This window comes from Microchirus variegatus (genome assembly GCF_963457635.1).
Source record: "Microchirus variegatus genome assembly, chromosome: 18".
Classification (NCBI taxonomy): domain Eukaryota; kingdom Metazoa; phylum Chordata; class Actinopteri; order Pleuronectiformes; family Soleidae; genus Microchirus; species Microchirus variegatus.
In genome coordinates, this window is record NC_139819.1 from 6,511,237 (window position 1) to 6,530,426 (window position 19,190).

The window sequence follows — 19,190 nt, forward strand, 5'->3', positions numbered from 1 at the left end:
CAAACTCTCCAGTGCATGAGAGCTAGTGACCGTAATGCAGAGTTCACAGTGTGATAAACTTAGAGGAGCGGCTTCATGACGCACTGAAGAAAGACTCTTGAATTTCCTTCTGCAAACACTCATGCAGTCCACTAACAAAGTAATGAAACATTAGGTGGTTATTGGAGTAGAATGGATTTTGAATCACTATAATCATATATATATATATATATATATAAAAGTTACATTACGAGGATACAACAATAAGAAAAGTCCATGTACATTTAATCATTCGTCTCATATGATCAACCATGTATGACTGTTCCACACCCATCCTGACATAAACACAAGCAGTGTTCTGTCAGGCGATGATGCACTGATGTAAGGCTGCACACTCCAGCTCTCCATCGAATCCAGTCAATCATCTTCAACCCTCGTGTGGTTTGAAAATGGACACTTATGCAGGCAGAAGGCCTCTAATGGAGCAATAAAGCGTACACTATATTCCCTCGCTGGGCATCAAAGAAGCCAGTTCTGCAGATGCTGTTGCATTACGTCAGTGCATCAGTGTGAGGGAGAGCTCTGCTGCTGCTGCAGACAAACGACTTAGTGGGAATAATAAGCAGAATCTTAGGACCAGTGATCATTAAGGCCAATCTGGGGACGTTATAATGGTTATTCCTCTGCATAAAAAAAAGCTTTATTATTAAAAAAAAGTGAATAGAGCGCCATAAAATTTACATCATAGAATAATATAACATTCTTCAAACGCATGGTGCATAATAATAATTGAGGTAACTGCAGGTCAGGATTAATGTCCGCTCTGGCTGTTTCCAAGCACTAGGTGGCAGTGTCAGCGTCAGTGGCTCAGGTTCTGCGATATATTGGCCTGGAATGACGCTGTTCATTTTTACAGAAGCTTTTCCTGCCACCATGGCATGGAACCATGTCACCATCGTCAGGGTTCCCACACCTTGGTTGACATGAAATTCAAGCACTTTTCAAGGACTTTCCAGGGCTGATTCCCTCATGTTCAAGGACCGAATGTGCCGACACAGCTTAAGATGGGAGGGCAACTCGTAAGAGCTGCTTGCCGTCCATCCATGGCGTCCACTTTAACTGATTTGCAGCCTTTTGGATCTTGGTCAAAGTCAGTCTTTCTCATTTTCTTTGGTGAGATAAGAGATTTGGGAATTTTCCATTCCAAAACATCATATCATTTTCTCTCTCTTGCTTAACGTTAGTCAGTAGAGAGGCAGTGGACAGTGTCCACAATACTGTAGTAATTATGACTTAATGTTCTACGTAGGCCTAGTCTACGTACATCAAACTATGCAGGGCGTGGAGACATTAAACAACAAGGGAGAGATTTTCTTGCATAAAATTCAAGCACTTTCAATGACCCATGTCTATTCCGGGGCAATTTTCAAAGGACCCGTGGGAACCGTGTATGATTAAATAACCAGTCATGAGGTACAGTGGCTGTGCTCACCGAGGGTCCCTTCTCTCACACGGCAGCAGTGAAGGCAGAGGGAAAGTGGACACCGTTGTCTCTGAGCTGATGTAAAACCTCCTGTAATTGCTTCTGTAGGGAAGACGGATCGCACAGGTGCCGTAAATCGGAATCGGAATTCTTCAGCAGTCGGAGGAGGAAGGCAGCCTTGGTGAACAGGACACACAGGGTGCTGTGGAAACGGGGGTCCACGAGGAGAGACAGCCAGGCCTGGGTCAATGTCTCAGCTTGAGAGAGAGAGAAAAACAATTTACGTTTCGATTCATCCAATTAGATGAAGAGGTCATAGTTCTCCAAAAGTCATTGAATCAGAGAATGTTACTTGGGTTACTTTGAGCTTTTGGTTAAATTGGGTTTCACCACAAGCTTTTTAGAACTGAAGAACCATTCCGAATGAGAGGTGAACAATCTCCAAGAAACCTTCAAGCCCAGTACGTATTAAGCAACTTCTTAAAGACAAGTAAATGTGGTACCTGGCTGGAGTTCTTTGCACACATGAAGGTCGTGCGACACCTGTGCAGCGCTCTGCTCTGCCCACAAACTCAGACTCTGAGCCAAAGCTGAGGACTCTGAGTATTTGTCAGCCGTCTGCAGCAGGTAGGGCAGCACGAGGGCTGACATCACAGCGGGCTCTGCAAACACATTGGCTTCATCTTGCTCGTACAAACTGGAACATCTGAACAAGAGAGGAATAATAACAGTAAAACAATGCCCAGCCAATGAGGGGCTGTGTTGGTTAAGGTGCGTCTCACACAAACCCCTTCTCTGTGGCTTCTTTCAGCACCAATCGGAGGTCGTGCTGAGGCAGGTGACACAGCAGCACCTCCAGAGCACCAGGAGCTTCAACGCATTCCTCCAGCAGAAGGTCCAGCAGAAACGGCAGAGCCTGGTTGACCTGCATGTGGTAGACACTGCCCCGCCTGACCTCTGCTCTCGCATGGTGCACCATGGAGGTGAAACGAGCAGCTTTCATCCTCACCTGCTGGCTTTGGTCCTGCAGCAGGTAAAGACCTGTGTTGATCAGCCTAAACCAGAGAGAGTCAATATTTTTCACCTTCTGTCCCATCATTCAATGACTTTAATTCACATATTGTCATCTTTCCTGACAGTACATCTGGTCGATACCTGATCATGATGGCAGGTTTTCTCAGATTATGGCTCATAAGAGGAACTCCGGCCGCACACAGCGCTTCAGCAGTCGCCACCCTGAGCTCTTCAGGAGCATCTGGGCACCGGTGACTCTCCAAGATGCTACACCAGCGCAGGACCATGGACATCTTTGGGCTAATTTTATACAAAGATGCATAGAAAGTCAGCGCTGCAGGTACAAGTGTGGCAGTATGTGACTCTATTATGAGGAAAGGGTTTAAAAAGGGTTAAAACCTTGAATCTGACCACTGGGACAGCAGCAGACTAGCAACACAGAGAGCCTGGGACAGGAACTCTGGCCCACCACGCTGGTCCTCCAGGTCCCCAAGCAATATATCCAGACACTCAGGCAAGACCGACGTCTGCAGTGAGTCTGACTGAGGACGACGTAAAGACGAGTCACCTCCGGTCATCACTTGTATCAAGGCTGTCAGGAAGGTCCTGCGGTATCCCACGCTGTGGCACAACAACGCCTCCCGGAGGTTTGACTGAATGGACAGAGCAGCAATTTCAATTTTTTTCAATTCAATTTTATTTATGTAGTCTGTACAGTAGACACGTAACACCCTCGGTCCTAAGACCTAAGAAAAACTCCACAAAAAAAACATTTTTACAGGGGGAAAAATGGGAGAAACTTCAGGAAGAGCCACAAAAGTCCATGGACAGACAGATATGCAGTACTACAGGTGTCGCATGTACAGAAACAAGTTTAGCAGATTACAGAAACTCGTCCAGCTTTGAGAATACATCCACATCCAACCCCAAATCAAAAATGGATGGACAGGATGAGAAATGAGCATATTCAAGGGACAGCTCCGGTTGAACAGTTTGGAAATAGAGATTATATTGGATGTATAAGGATGTTGAAGTTGTGGAGCTGCCGGGCAGGAGGAACAGAAGAAGACCACAGAGAAAGTTCATGGATGTTGTGAAGGAGAACACGAGGACTGCAAAAGAAGAGGACAAGATGGAGGCAGATGATCTGCTGTGGGAGAAGCCGAAAGAAGAAGATTGTGGCTTAGAAAAAAATGTGAAAAATATTCCTCCAAATTGTCTACTTCCTTCCTTGTTTGTCTTAGTGGTGTTTAATGGCTCTTCTGTGCTTGGGCTCTATGGTGACATCACTTCCTGTAGTTCTGAACTGATGACACACCTTGATGTGACGGATGACTGATGGAATAAATACCTTTCATGTTTTTGATGTCACTGCGCGCCCACGGAGGCTTGAGAAGATAATCTCAGCATGACGCTTTAGCCCAAGCCGAAATCTCGGCTAAATAGGAATTTTAGCGCTAGCTGAAATCTCGACGTGAGAGGAAATTTCAGCACGGGCCTCATGAGTGTCGACATGCATAGGAATTGTAGCACAAGCCTAAATTAACATAAATAGACATTTAAGCTCGAGCCCAAATCAACATGAATAAAAGTTTTAGCACAGGCCAAAAAAGCTGCATGAATAATTTCACGATGGACAGGAAGCTCGATGCGGGTAGAAAAGGAAGCAGCAATGCAACATCACAGGTGCCAACCGCAGCAAAACAAGAAAAAAGAAGAGGGAGGAAAGGAAAGAGAAAAAGACGAGAGGTCAACGAAGAGGTCGTGACTAAACCAGAAGCACCAAGTGAGGGTGAACATGCAGAGGTTCCAAAAGCCAACCCATGGAACACAGAGCTTAAGAAAGAGCTTGAGAAAGAGGATGAACTTCCCCTGAAACTGGATGATGCCGAGTATCCTTCACTGCAGAGACAGACATTAAAACAGGCCCCGAATGATAAAATGAAGAGCAGGACTCAAAAGAAGTCTCACCTTCCTTTAGTCAAACTTTCGTTTGGATTGGTTTTGGTTCGACCCGAAAACAACCAGAACGCCCCGTGTTCAGAGATTTGTGAAACTCCAGCACATCTGGAGAAAGAGGAATTCCGTTGTGGCACAAATCCCACCACCAGTACAGATCTCGGTGTGAACGCACACGTCAGAGCGGACACAGGTGCCGGTGTGGACGGAACATTAAAGGTGCAAATAAATCCCAGCGTAAACAGAAGCGTTGCCTTGGACAGAATTCCCAGCAAGAACATAAACGTCGACGTGGATAAAAATCTGTCCGCAAACGCAAACGTTGACGTGGACAGAAATCCCAGCACAAACAGAAATCTTGCCGTCGTGGACAGAAATTCGAGGACAAACAGAAATGTCGCTGCGGATAAAAATGTCGTCGTTGACAGAAATTCTATTCTTTTGAACACGGTTCGAAATCGGGCAAAGCTCGACAAAGAAACCAACAAGCTGGTGGTGACGAAGCCAGCAGCGAAGAAAAAACCTGTTGCTCTTCTGAAGAAAGAGGACACCAAAGAAGACCAAACTGTCTTTAGGACAGGGACAGATGAGACTCTGCGGCTGTTTAAGTCTACAGGTGGACAGTGTGCAGGGAGAGAGACGGCTGCCTCTGCAGGGGAGAATCATTTGACAAAACAGGGCCTGCTCCGCGAGAAGCCAAAATTAGAGTTGATTCGACTCCTGCAGAAGAAGCAGATGAGGCTCTCTGATAAAGCGCGGAAAAACTGTGACCTGAGCAAAGAGCTCGAGAGCCTGAGGTCCAACTTAAAAACCACACGTGAGAAGAGAGCCAGCCTCATCGTCGAGCTGTCTGCGGCGAAGAAGCTGGTGGTGAACGCCGACCAGAAGATGACGGAGCTCAACGAAGCTGTGAATGCCGAGACGGAGAAGACGACGGAGGCTGAGACGCGTCTCGCCAGGGAGACGGAGGAAACCTCCGAAATCACAACTGCGCTGGCCCGCGTCCAAAACAGGATAAAGCAATCGCACTGCGAGAGGGCGCTGGAAAAGTTATGTCTCCTGACTAAGCAAATCCAGGAAACCTCGCAACTCAAGGCAGCACTGCTTCACGTGAAAGCAGAGGGCCAGAAAGAAAGGCTCGGGTGGAAGAGTGAATTGTCCAGTCTGCAGGATTCTCTCGACACAAGTCGGACGGACCTCGAAACCACAGAATGTGGGATCGCAACACGTTCGGAGAAAATGATGGACAAAGTGACGGCTCTTGAAAACAGGGTTGAGAAGTTACAGAAGAAATCGTGGTGGATAAAACTCAGCAGTCCCTTTAAGAGAACCGAGAGTAGCTGCAGGTAAGGAGCCTCGTTCACTCGGGCGTGGAGTTGTGCTGCGTTCACACCAAAACGTGGGATCACTGCAGTGCATTTTAGTGCAATACCGGAAGTGAGCGTCTGTTGGCCGTAAGAGAAGACGGAAGTAACGGGGCATTTCTTTTGTTTTCACCATCAACCTTGGCTAATATCAGACGCATTGTTGCACTATATCGCTTGTGGAAGGGAAGACACCGCCGTTGTGTGTGTGGTTTCAAAACACCACCAGGAGCCAGACACAACTCTGTATGGATGAGAACCTTTCATGTTTGCATGGCGAGCAGACACTCTACAGATGGAACAAAAACGCCCCTCATTGGTATCCATCCATCCATCCATCCATTTTCTACGGCCTATCTGAGGTCTGGTCGCGGGGGTAGCAGCTTGAGCAGAGAAGCCCAGAATTCCCTCTCAGCGGCCACTTAGTCCAGCCCAACCGAGAGACAAGAGTCAACTACAATAGTGTGCAGACTATGATAAACCAGTATCTGCAAAAAGAGAAGACAGGAAGATAAAGCAAATACAAAGAATGCGGAGAAGGAGGAAGTAATGTACCAGCTCAGTGTAGAAGGCCTCATCACTGCCAAGACCAACAAAAATCCTTGAGCAAATAACAAAAACAACATGACCATGATCCTATTGCAGAAGACCCACATGCTCAATAAGAACATCTTGAAGGTCCCAAGGTTCACCTTGGTCCGTCCCATTGCCGATAAACATATTTATTGTCCACAAAGGCGATCCCAGGCTTATTGACTTGGACAGTGAAACACTGGACTGGATACAAACGCAAGAAGAAGAAGGAGGAGGAGGAGGACACCAACTGCTGTAAAACAGCAAAGTAAGAGGAACAAAGATAAGGATATACACCATATCCAAAGATTCAAGGTCTCCTGATCTCTTCTGTCACAATTTGAATCCGGGCACACATCATAAATCAGTACATTCAGTTTATTTATTTCATACGTACTTTGCATTCATTTCATCAGACGCAACCGAGCGATACCACCGGACATTGTGGGAGCAGTAAAGTCCAATAAATATAGGCAGTCCAATCAGTCAGGAAGTTAGTCAGCATGTTAAATTTGAGGGGCGATCTGCAGAAGCAAATCTGGAGAAGTCACAGCGTACATACAGTACATACATCATAAAATAACCTCTTCAATGGTCGCCACGTTTGTTGATGCCTGCAACTTGGTCCTCGACACTGCCCTCTAGAGGAAGTACTGCATAAACATTCATACCAACGCAAAATACGCACGTTTTGGGATGAAAATGGAGTACAAATGGTCCTAAAGAATGGCCGTGGACGCGAGTGTGAGCGTGAGTGGTTGTTTGTCTCTTTCGCCATGCGTCAGCTGGGATCACTGGGCACCAGCGTGGAGAATAAAGCAGTAGAAGATGAGTGAGTGAATGAGTGAGTGAGTGAGTGAATGAGTGAGTGAGTGAGTGAGTGGTCCTTGAATGAAGAATGTTAAGAGGTGTTAAACAGGTTTTTGGGAAGTGTTTTTCTTACCTGCAGCACGCTCTGGATCAACTCTCGCAGGCCGTCCTGCCGTAAACGCTGGCCGTCCACCACCCACGTAACCAGCGAGAGCTTCAGGTCGGGGCTCGCTGCCAAGAAGCCGCTCCAGATTTGGCACGCCGACTTCACGTCGGCACACAGGAAGTTAATGGCCCGTTGATGAAAGGACGACAAACCAACCTGTCGAGATGAAAAGGATTGAACATTGAAAGCAAGAAGGTGCACAAACCTCTGCTAAAGAACCTTTCATCCAATAAATGAGATCAACCTATTCATTTACACTTTTCTTGGGTCATAAAAATGTCATGTTCAGGTGTTTTTGGGCAAATTGGTAAATGTGTGTGTTCCTGAGATTAATAATCGATAATCAAGCGGGTAAAGAAAGGAGTGATAAAGCTGCTGTAACTATACCCACGGCACCTAAATAGATATAACCACCAGGTGAATAATTTAAACATCACAGCCAGACCAAAAAGCTGTGGCTGTGCAACAACCAGTGGGGTTCAGTCATTATAATACTCTGTCAGATCAGTGTAATCTAAAAGGAAGAATGAATATTACACTGACTCAGAGCATTCATCTAAACTAGTAGTGTCTTATTATTATCCTTATTATTATAATAATTAGACTGGAGAGACAAAACAAGTGCTGCTTTGGAGCAGAGGAGAGGAACAGTGGGGCTAAAAGACTTGTTATTATTCTGTAAAGTTTCAAGCTGAGGTAAAGCATCATTCAGTACTAGGGCTGCAACAAAATCAACTATTTTAATAATCGATTAATCAGTCTTAATGTTGTTTTTTTCAATAATTAAAACACGCTTTCTGTTTTTTTCATGGTAAAGCAGAGGTATAATGTGGTCAAATGCGCGTATGTCTCTTACAGACCTTGAAGGGGGAACCTTCACCATGTTTACGAAATATGAAGGCGGCAGGAACGAGATGTTATGAATGCAAGCCAAGGCCAAAAAAACACCCTGACATTAAGAAAACACTTGGAAGAAAAAAAACTACATGGAAGAAGCTCAAGGTGTTTTTTAACCAAAGCACTTGAAGGTCATTCTCTTGTCATACTCGGTGTAACTAGGTGTGCAAAGCCAGGAAGCTTCTGACAACACATTAAACTAAGAAAACAAAGACAATGGATTATCAGCACTGCGTTTCTCTCTAAAAATAGAAAAAGCTTGCTGTGTCTGTGTGACGTCCTCTCTTTCAGCAACTGATTCCATTATCTGGATGCTGGAGGTTCAAACCTTATTTCACTTCTCAGTGAGCAAAGTTTGACCTACTTCACTGACTGAACCGAGTATGAAAAGACGCATTGAAAGTTCTTGCTGCATTCCACAAAAAGTGTGTTGGAAGTGTGATGTGACGTGGACCTGAGCAGAGAAACTGCTGAAGCACAGTGTGACCGCATCGCACTCGTTTGTGCACGTAAGTCAAGTTTTACCTGTGCATGATTTAGAGCTATGGTTCTCAAACTCTGGTACTTCTAAAACATTACCTTTCAAAGGTTTGGGGTCACCTATACAATTTTCCAAGTTTTTCATTAAAAGTCACCTTTATTCATCAAAAGAGTTGCAAAATGATTCGAAAATATAGTCAAGACATTGACAAGATTAGAAATAATGATTTTTATTCCAACGTTGCTTTCGTCAAAGAACTAGCAAAACTGTTTTCAGCTGTGCTAACGTAATTGCACAAGGGTTTTCTAATAGCCTTCTAACGCGATTACAAACACAATGTACCATTAGCACACTGGAGAGATGGTTGCTGGAAATGGGCCTCTATACACCTATGTACATATTCCATTAAAGGTGCATTATGTAATAAATCTAAAGCAACTGGCCATAAAATCCTCCTAATATGTTACAGAGACTCAGGAATAATGTTCATATAACAAACTAAACTCACCAACAACAACCGTACAGTTAAAAAATTTTTTGCAGACATCATGTTTTGGCATGTGGCGCCACCTACCGCCGTCTACCAATCATTGCAGTCAGTAGAGTCTCAGCTGCCGAGCAACCACGGGTTGCCAGTTACGTCAGAAAAAGAAACCTAAAAGACCTCTGTATTTTGAATTTGAATGTAGTAGCCGTTTTTGGCCACAATCTTACATATGGCACCTTTAAAAAAACAGACGTTTGCAGCTAGAATAGTCGTTTACCACATTAACAATGTATAGAGTGTATTTCTGATTCATTTAATGTTATATTAATTGAAAAAAAGTGCTTTTCCTTCATAAATAAGTGATTCCAAACTTTTGAACGGTAGTGTATACCAGGGTATGTGATCAGAGTGGAGCTGAGGAATTTTGTGTGTAGAAATCGATACAAATAACAATCCATCTTAATCTAATTTCCCGATACCAGTGTGTGAAGTATATGTGAGGAAGAAGGGGATGAAGAGGGAGCAAATGATTCTAGTGGGAATAAATCTGCCTCCTGTGAAAAGTCTGTAACTGACTTTTTATTTACACCACTGTAAAGTTGGTGATCATTCTCAGGTGATACGGCATAAAACGTTTACAGCGTGTGTTACGCACCTGTAGCCCCGTTTGAGGAGCGTGAAGGTCCTGCATGAGCGTGTCACTCAGCTTTGACAGGTAGGTCTCGCAGCAGTGTCCTCTCAGCAACTCTGCCACTTCCAGGTAGACTGCTCTCACTAGGGGGCAGCGCTGAGCTTCGGTCACCAGCCACAGGGACGCGTCCACCTTGCGCAGCACCTCGGTCAGGGCAGACGAGAGGCCTCTGAGAACAGGAACACAGCAGGGACGAGGAGCCCGATGGTGTCAGGTGAATGAATAACGAGGGGGAAATGTTTAATGAATGAATATAGAGCTTGTTTTACAGCTCACCTGTCTGTGGTTAGGGTTAAACTTCTCTCCAGAACGGATTTGATCTGCAGCAGCTGCCCGTGGAGCCGGTTGTGAGAGCAGCGCTCGTGTCGACCGGGCAGATGAGCCGTGAGTTTGACGAGGATGTTCATGTACTCGGAGGGGGGAGTCATGGCAACCAACGCCTTACAGGCCATCACTCTCACACTGTATATAGAACTGGCAGACAGCTGGAGTAAAGGAGGCAGGAAGTCTGACAATGTCCTGGAAAGAAAAGAAGATAAACAGTCATCAGTAGTCGTAGTTTTAACTCTGATCAAACACATAAAACTGACATAATGTACCTCTGAAATTCACAACTATGAAGAATGATAGTGTTAAAACCGTAATGCGTAACTTTTAAATAAAAACTGTCTGTTACAGATGAGGCAAGACAGCCGCAAACAGGTTGGAGCGACTGAAAACACAAGGAAGGGCCCAAAAAAACACAAAACGCTTAATGCCCCCCCCCACCTCTGCACTGCTGGTGTATAAACACTAACACTCCCACTGTCAGGTCTGATAGTACTGCCTGACAGAGCCCATTTCCACCGAGCACAATTGATGTTTCTTCTCATAAAGACCAAACAGAGGCAGAATAATATATAATTTTCAAATCATCAACAACAAAACCTAAAATATACAGAAAGAGTAATCACTCTGTCGAGTCTTGGACGCCAGGCTGGAGTTGGGCCAACAGAGTGAGGACGGGGTAGAGGGAAGGTTGGAGGTGGAGCTTGGCCTCGTCGGCTCGACCGTCGAGGTCTTGCGCCGCTTCCTTCAGCTCGCCGAGGAGGAAAGACTGTAGAGCAGGGTAGTGGAAAAAGAAGGCGGGAGGCGACATGGCGAGCTGGGTGGGACCACTGTCCTCACTGCTGGGACGCTGGCCGAGCATTCGCGAGCACAGGGAACCTGGGAACGTGGTTTTCAATGAGTGTCGTATCAAGTCTATGAATGAAGCTGAACTGTCGTGAAGACTTGTCTCACAGCAACCACCGCTTTCTCAAATCATTATTTCACATTTATTCATGTATTTCATTGTAAAACTTAGTTATTTGTTCATCTGGCTGCTGTGTGTTTGGGGGTGTTATGGTCAATAAAATGCTCTATGTGGATAAATACAAATCAGATTCACAAGTTACAGCTCCTAACATTAGTGTTTGTTGGATTTCTTTGTTTTATATGACATCAATAATAACGTTTATTGTCATCTTTTCTTCTGATTCTTTGAGCTTTGGTGTCTCAAAAACAAAATAAATGCAATCTTTCTAATAAAAACATCAGCTTTGTGAAACTGATTAAACAGAATGGACAGAATCACTAACATTATGTGAGCACTGCAACATGTGCCTTTATTTCTCACATCTTTTATTACTTTTACTATTTATTACATCTTAATTGTATTTTTAAGTGAACTGATGGGAGTTGCTCCACCAATTTAGTTTTATTACTGCGTATACACTGGTCAGGGCTATTATATTCTATCGATGAGTAATCCCTTGTCTTAAATCGACAAGGGATTTCCACACTGAACATACAGGATTAAAAAAAAAAAAAAAAGGCTTTAACGTGCTTCCTTCTTACTGTAAAGCTGCAGCGCGGCGTTCCTCATGGCCCAGCAGCGAGAGCTGAGCAGAGTGAGGGACAGAATGGCTACAGCAGGAGCAAACTGAAGGACGGCGACTCCCAGACCCGAGCCGCGCACGAGCGCCTGCAGAGTGTGAACCGCGCACACCTGTGAGAGAGACGAGGGACGATAACGTGATCGCGTCTGAAACGATATTCTCAAAACCCCGCTGCTGTGTTTGTAAAAACGACAAACCTGAGGAAGGTCGAGTGTTTGGTCCCAGTTGTCAGGCAGAGGTGTTTTGGCCGTGTCCAGCAGCGTTTGCATACTGTGGGACAGCAGCGGTCTGGCTTTACTGGACTCCTCTGCTGACACGACGCACAGGATGAGCATCGGCAAACCTGCGGCGCGGCGAGTCACCGACGTGGAGCGAGGGCACTGCACCACCTGTAATCCCTGTAACGAGAGAAAATCCATCAATCCAGGGTTTATGTTAATTACATATAGTGTTTAACACATTTTTTAGACATCTCTCTGTCAAAAGAAACAAGAAAAATACCCACATTTGAGTCGACAAAGTCAGAAATGAATGAAGCATAACATTCAACCACTAAAACTAATGTTTCTGTTCATGAATGCAAGTAAAAAACTATCATTTGACATCTTAATCAACAAATAATAATGTGCTTTACTATTTTGTGTGATTTTTTTGGTAAATGGAACATTTGAAAATTCATGGCTAACAATAGTAATTGCCAGAAGAATAAGTTATTGTTATTGTTTTATAAATTCAGCATTAAAAAAGGTTCTTCTGGTTAAAGAGCTACTAAATTTAAGCTCTAACGTGCTTAAATGTCTCACAATAATCCACATAATATTAACAATTTACAAAAGAACCTTTTACATATACTTTTTAAAAATCAAAATAAATAAATAATAATAATAATTACAAATCTCCATGTACAGTAACTTTTGAGGCCCACATTCTGGGAATCAATCAATTTCCACCTTCACTCACTTCTTTCAGCATCTGAGCCGGAATTTCTCTGAGCTCCTGATCGTTGCTGCTCAACAGAGAGGCACAGAACTTGGTGAAGCCGATACAGCATCCCTCTACCGCCCCCTGGTGGAGAGAAGTTTGTTCTTGAAACAATATGGACGTGGTGAGGAGCACCAGATTTATTTATAAACTTACCCAGTGACGGCATTTGAGGAGAATATTCTTGAATATTTTCGATGCTCGAATTAGATCCTCTTTTTCTACGAGAATTGTTTTACTGGGTTTGGTTTCTGCGAGGATTTTCTCCACCAAAGACCCTAAGAAGATTCCTATTTCCTATAAACAAGAAAACACACAATTCAAGCAGTGAACTAAAGGTCAGATGCCGTTTTCCTAAAATGTTGTGTCTAAAATGGTGCACGTGGTTGTGTTTGACCTTGAGGGAAACCCAGCAGCAGGTGAGGACGAGGCTGTGATCTTCAGACAACAGGACGCACTCCTCGCCGTCAACAGCGTCTCCTGCAGATGTTTGGGCTATCAGCGAGTTGATGGCATTTCCCATATCACAGAAAGAAGGTGGGGCTTCTACAGGAAAGAAGAATTTACTGTAAGGAAGTTAACTTTATTTACATAGCACCTTTCACAGATAAAATAATACACCAAAGCCTTGTTCAACTAAAAGCCTGTTTAAAAACATGGTCTTCAACTGCTTTTTATCAGAGATATAAGAAGAAGCTAGACCGTGTAAGGCTCTACAAATAAGAATAAGAAGTTTAAAATGATTCTAAAGTGAACTGGTTACCAATGACGAGATGTTAAGGCAGGTGTGATGTGTGCTCTTTTGCTTGTGTGGGTTAAAAGCTGAGCAGCGGAGTTCTGAACAGCCTGCAGACGGGCAAGATCAGGAGGAAATACAAGTATGTGGAGTCCAGGGTGAAATAAATGTATTCAATGGAAAAGATGACTTTCTGTCTGAGGTCTAAAGGAGCAAGCTTTCACAGAAAATGGGAGAAATGGACTTAGGGCCAATTCCAATTCCTATCTTAAACCTCAAGCTCAACCCTTAATCTTAACTGGCCCTCAAAACCAAGTGTTGAGGGTTATTTTGTCACTTAGAAATGGGACACCCCTTAAATGCAGATACGTCTTCAGACTGTGGGGGGTCTGAATAACGCGAAAGCTGAGTCCAGTCTGTCAACTCCAACTAAACAGGACAATTAAAGTCACTGGACAAGATGTATCATAAATATTTGTTCTATCTGTTACCACATCTCCTGCTGTTATTGTTGTGTTGTGTGATAACAATTACATTTTAGCACCCAAATCACTTTTGAAAGAAAAGAAAGAACAACAGTTGAGAATTAAATCAGCTGGCACATTTCCAGAAATGTTGATGTCCTTGAAATAAAACTAACAAAAACATTGCTATTGCTCCTGCAGGTCGATCCATTACCTGTCTCAGTTGCACAGGTGTTGCGGCCTCCATAGAGCGTCCCCAGCAGCAGCAGAGAGATGTTCCCCAGCAGGTCCAGCACCTCCGTGATCAGACTGCGGTCTAGCGTGTCAAAGACACGGTCGGCGGCCTCGACCAAACACTTCTGAAGTGCACTTACGACGCCTTGAAATAAACGATGTCAGGGTTCAAAGAGGTGGAAACCGTTCTCTCGGGCTTCAAGATACAGTGTGTAAGAATTAGTGACATCTAAGGGGAGACTGTACTCTGTTGTTTTCTCCTTTTTAAACTGATTCATACATTTATTTGGTCCTTGCAAACAAAAAATTACGTAAAACATAATTTGTTAGCTTTATCCTTCATCTGAAAATACTATCAGACCTGACCTGAGGGAGCATTTGTGGAAGTATATTCAACATCTGCCACTGAATCCTCCTAAATGATGTCATTAAATAGAGCCTCACCATGTATGGGCTTGGTTCTGGCAGCGAGCATCATCTCTGCCTTGGCTGCGAGATAATGCTCCTCCAGCTCCTTCACCAGGAACCTGACCATGCGCTCACTGCTGTCCGTGTTCAGTCTGCAGTTTTCAGGCTGGTCATGTGATCTACACACACACACACACACAGAGTAACTAATAACTGCAGGATCCTTTTCAGATATAATCATGATGAACAAGGGTGTGAAGGAGGATAAGGAGGAGGCTTACTTCAGCAGGAGGACCTTCATCATCAGCGCTCCCATCTGAGCCTCCTGCACCCGAGGGCTGCACAGAAGATGTTTGGTCCGCAGGAGCAGCACTGTGGCGATGTCGTCTGGAAAACTGGATGGGAAAAACTTCAACAACAGCCTGGCTGAGAGCTCTCGGATCTGTGAGAGAAAATATATATATCGTTTTCAGCTTCAGTTAGAACAATAAAAATATAGAATATAATGTATGAGGGAAGTGAAATAAGCTCTACCTCATTTGTAGAATCCTCTAAACAGCTGATAAGAACCAACTGCTTTGTCCGACTAAAGAAATACCACTGTCCTCTCTGTCTGGCACAGGCAATAAGAGAACCCATGTTTGCTGCAATGATTTCACGAAGCTCATTACAAATTATCTTTTTTATATTGAACAATATGAAATATTATCAACCAAACACTTGTACTGCATTTTTCCAAGTGTTTAGAATTTAATTGGCAAAGAAGGTGAAAACAAACAGACCTGGAGGTTGTCCCTTCTTCCTGTCTGGACTCCATGTGTCTGTGCAGGTTTCCAGCACTGCAGAAAGCAACAGCAACGCAGTCTTCTTCCTCTGATAACTGTGTCCTGGAGACAGATAGCTGTACGGAAGCTGACCCAACCACTCCACAAAGCCTGCAAAAAAAAACAACAATATAAGGGAAACAAAAAGCAGAAAAATGTGTCAATTTTAAATCAAAATCAAGCAAATGTTTTCATCTTCTTCTTTTGAACTGGTCTCCAATTTAAAAGTGTAATACATACACATGTAGTAATGTTCCGTCATGTGATACATCATCTATTCATATAGATGTAAAACATCAGTTATCTCACCTATACCCTGCTCCAGTGACTCGTGTGTCCTCTCTGAGCAGGAGCGCTCTTCTTTCTTTTTGCTCTTCCGTTGTCTGACTTGTGCCAAGCAGCCGTCTCTGATACGAACCAAAAACCTCTTCACTCCAGCCTGAAAATGCTGGCGAAAAGGTGCGGACTCACAGTTCAGGTTCTGAGGAATGAACCTCGTCATGATCGCCATCTCCTCTGTGGTCGGGGTGTCTTTGGTCTTCGGGCTGCAGCAGAGGAGGCTGAGAGCGGCCAGGCGGACTTTGTCATCCGCGGATCCCAGAGCCAGCCGGAGGGTTTCGAGAGCCGAGCTGCCCTGCAGAGCCCAGGGAGAGCTTCCCGTCGTGGCTCGGTAGGAGCTCATGATGCAGGCCCAGGCGTGGAGGTGTCCGGGGGCGAATGGGTCCAGAGAGGCCAGCAGATGATTCACAGAAGACGGGAAGACTTGAAAGGTGCAGGGTAATAAGTGTGTGGCGCCGTTGTTCTGCAGAAGAGTCACATCGGACGTCAGCGCCTTGCGCAGGACGGACAGCCATCGCCTCGCCCACTCATCGGCCAGGTCCAGCTCGGTGTGCGACTCTGACTTGTTGCACAGTTCTCGCCTCTGCTGCTGGGTCAGACTCTTATAAAGCTCGGATCCACACGGTGACAGGTGATTGGTTGACAAGCACTTGAGGAGATGACCGGGTAAATCGACATATTGATCCAGCACCTAAGAGACAACGGGGACAAGATTTAATTAAGATGACGATTCATAACATCACAATCTCTGTAATAACACTTAATCCTCACCGTGTCTGTGCCCAGATACGGCAGCAATGCACACAGATGGTGATATTTGGCTTTGGTTTCCCAGGGCAGTTTGATGACTCGCTGAAGCAGAGTGAAATGCAGAGGCTTCTTTGTGTCGCAAAACTTCACACAGTCCATCTCATAGATGTCCAGCAGCAGGGAAAGGGCACTGCGCACAAACTCTGACACACCCTCCACCTGCAGAGAAGTCACATGTAACTGAGGAACGAACGCTGAAAAAAATCATTAAAATTATTCCTTAAGAGGTTTGCAAATAAGGGATCCTTGTTCAGGGCGATGTGACTATTATTGTAGAAAAGTTCAAGTCATTCCAGGATACTTTTTGTTTTTTTGAATTTTTTAGAATTTTAATGAATTTTCTAAAATTCATTAAAATTCATTAAAATTATTCCTTTATTGGTTTGCAATATTTTCAAGGTATCATTGTTCAGGGTGATGCTGACTATTTTTTGTTTATTTTGAATTTTTTGAATTTTAATGAATTTCATCTTTTTCCAGGAACAAAATTCTGTTTTTAAACAACTGTATCTGACTGTACAGATGAGTGAGTAAAAGCTCTATTCACGCTGCTGTAACATGAAATAAGAAAAACGAAATCATATGAGGACATCAACTTCAAATGTTAAAAAAAAAAATGTTTCATATGCGTCCTCAAACTATTTACTAAAGTGGGTTTTATGACCAGATATGAAGACACATTCAGGACAGACTGCACCTGATTGTCAATACCAGGTGTGAACAAGGTCATACACTCACCAGCCAATTAATCAGGTACGCTTGTATAACTGCTCATTATGTAAATAACAAATCAGCTAATCACACAGCAACATGTAGGCATGTATTCACAGCCAAGACAACCTGGTAAGGTTCAAACCGAGCATCAGAATGAGGACGGACGGTGATTTAAGTGACGTTAAAGTGGCGTTGTTGTTGTTAGTGCAAGATAAACTGGTGTGGTACAAGTTTCCTTGCTCCAACAAACCTGATTCAAATAAATAGGCCATTATCAAACTCTGCAGAAGCCTCATAACAAACCATTTATTTGAATCAGGTGTGTTAGAGCAAATAAACTAAGTATACAACACCCTGGATTATGTTGTCGTCCTTTTACATAACATCACGTCAACTGGACTCACTGGGCTTTCTGCATTGGTCCAGATAATGTCAATGAGCTTCTGCAGCAGGACGCTGTTGTCAGACAGAAGGCAGACACCCGTCGTCTTCCAGATATCAGCCAGATGTTCTTTCACTCTCTTCAGCCATAGTGTTAACACTGCAACAACATTATGAACACATGATATCACATGAATGAACGAATGAAAGAACGAAAGTGTGCGAGTGTGCGCGAGACTCACCTTCAAAGGCAAAGTAGTGGCAATCCATCTTCTCCTCGCACAAAGCGTAGACGAGAGGAAACAAACCTTTCAGCAGTAAACACGTCTGAAAGTGAGGAAAGTGATGATGAGAGGAGAGCGAGCGGAAACAAAAAGCAGGGCACGTTTTTTTGATCTCATCTCAACGTGAATTTACACCCGTGTCGTCCGCGTTTGAGCTGAGCAAGACGTGCGGTCGGCAGCAGGTGAGGAGGCCCCGGCTCACAGCCAGCCTCGCCACTCCATCCCCTCTGACAGGAGCACACTGTATCTGTAGAGCACCAACGGTCAGAGGCCAAGACTCTGGAGAAATAACAGAGATAATAGTTATCTGTCATTAGACTCTCACATCGAGTGAGGAAAAACTGGGAAAATCTCTCCCAGGATCACATAGCCTCTTCATTCAACCCTTATTACTCATTCTCTGTATAGCTGTGGTGTATGCAAGTGGCAACCACTCAGGAATCTGGGTGTCTACATCTGTTTCGGTGTATATTAGCATTTCATCTCTTTTCATCAGTTTGAGATCAATACAGTCTATTTATCTATGTGGACGTACTGAGGACATTTTGTCCTGTCGTGTTGCTGCTGGTTACCTACCTACATCAGAGAACTGTAGCAGACTCCAGGCAGCTGCTCCTCCAGCTCCGCTCTCTGACGCCATGTTGATCAGCATGGCCACAGCAGTGCCGGCCAGAAGACGAGTGTCCCTGTTGCGGCACTGCAAGACACGACATATAGTAATAATGGTGGAAAAACTAAACAGATATACGTCTTTTGATTGATAAATCTATAAACTAGCCACTTGTTTTTAAGAGACCTGTCCAAGTATTATGTCCATGAGAGCCTGCAAGATCGCCTGCACTGGTGAACTCCTGCGCTCCTCGTCCCACACGAGAGGAGACACCTCAGTGGACAACAGCTGGAATGTTTGCAAGCACAGCTGCAAAGATCGCAGTAGAGAGGAGGACACAGAGTCGGTCAGTCAGTCTGAGGCGACGCCGCCGGAGACAGAACACCGCTCCTCGTTTACCTTAACGGCAATGTAACACAGCGGTCCATCTCTGTGGGATTCGTGTTGCAAGACAACGGGAAACAACTGGGAAACTTTACTCAGCAAGGACGGGCACGACTGTCGCCACACGTCTCGACCCGCGGTGCTGTCCTCCAGGAACATACACACTGAAAATAAACACAGCAACACACTTTGCATATG

The 19,190-nt window shown here is 44.4% G+C and overlaps 1 protein-coding gene across 1 annotated transcript; it reads right to left on the minus strand.

Annotated features, from left to right (window-relative positions):
• Positions 1-1,486: 1,486 nt before the first annotated feature.
• On the minus strand, positions 1,487-19,151 carry LOC310940202 (tRNA (32-2'-O)-methyltransferase regulator THADA; the record flags this gene model as incomplete). Its single annotated transcript, XM_083905133.1, has 31 exons — positions 1,487-1,719; positions 1,966-2,168; positions 2,251-2,549; positions 2,605-2,776; positions 2,888-3,097; positions 4,448-4,738; positions 4,959-5,084; positions 5,207-5,428; positions 6,492-6,625; positions 7,316-7,504; positions 9,869-10,073; positions 10,181-10,423; positions 10,858-11,110; positions 11,783-11,933; positions 12,021-12,221; positions 12,784-12,888; positions 12,961-13,101; positions 13,202-13,350; positions 14,219-14,383; positions 14,683-14,825; positions 14,928-15,088; positions 15,181-15,290; positions 15,429-15,581; positions 15,780-16,500; positions 16,581-16,778; positions 17,738-17,874; positions 17,957-18,041; positions 18,132-18,277; positions 18,575-18,695; positions 18,795-18,917; positions 19,008-19,151. 31 exons carry the CDS (start codon positions 19,149-19,151, stop codon positions 1,487-1,489), a joined length of 5,934 nt encoding a protein of 1,977 aa, XP_083761259.1.
• Between the last annotated feature and the right edge of the window lie 39 nt (positions 19,152-19,190).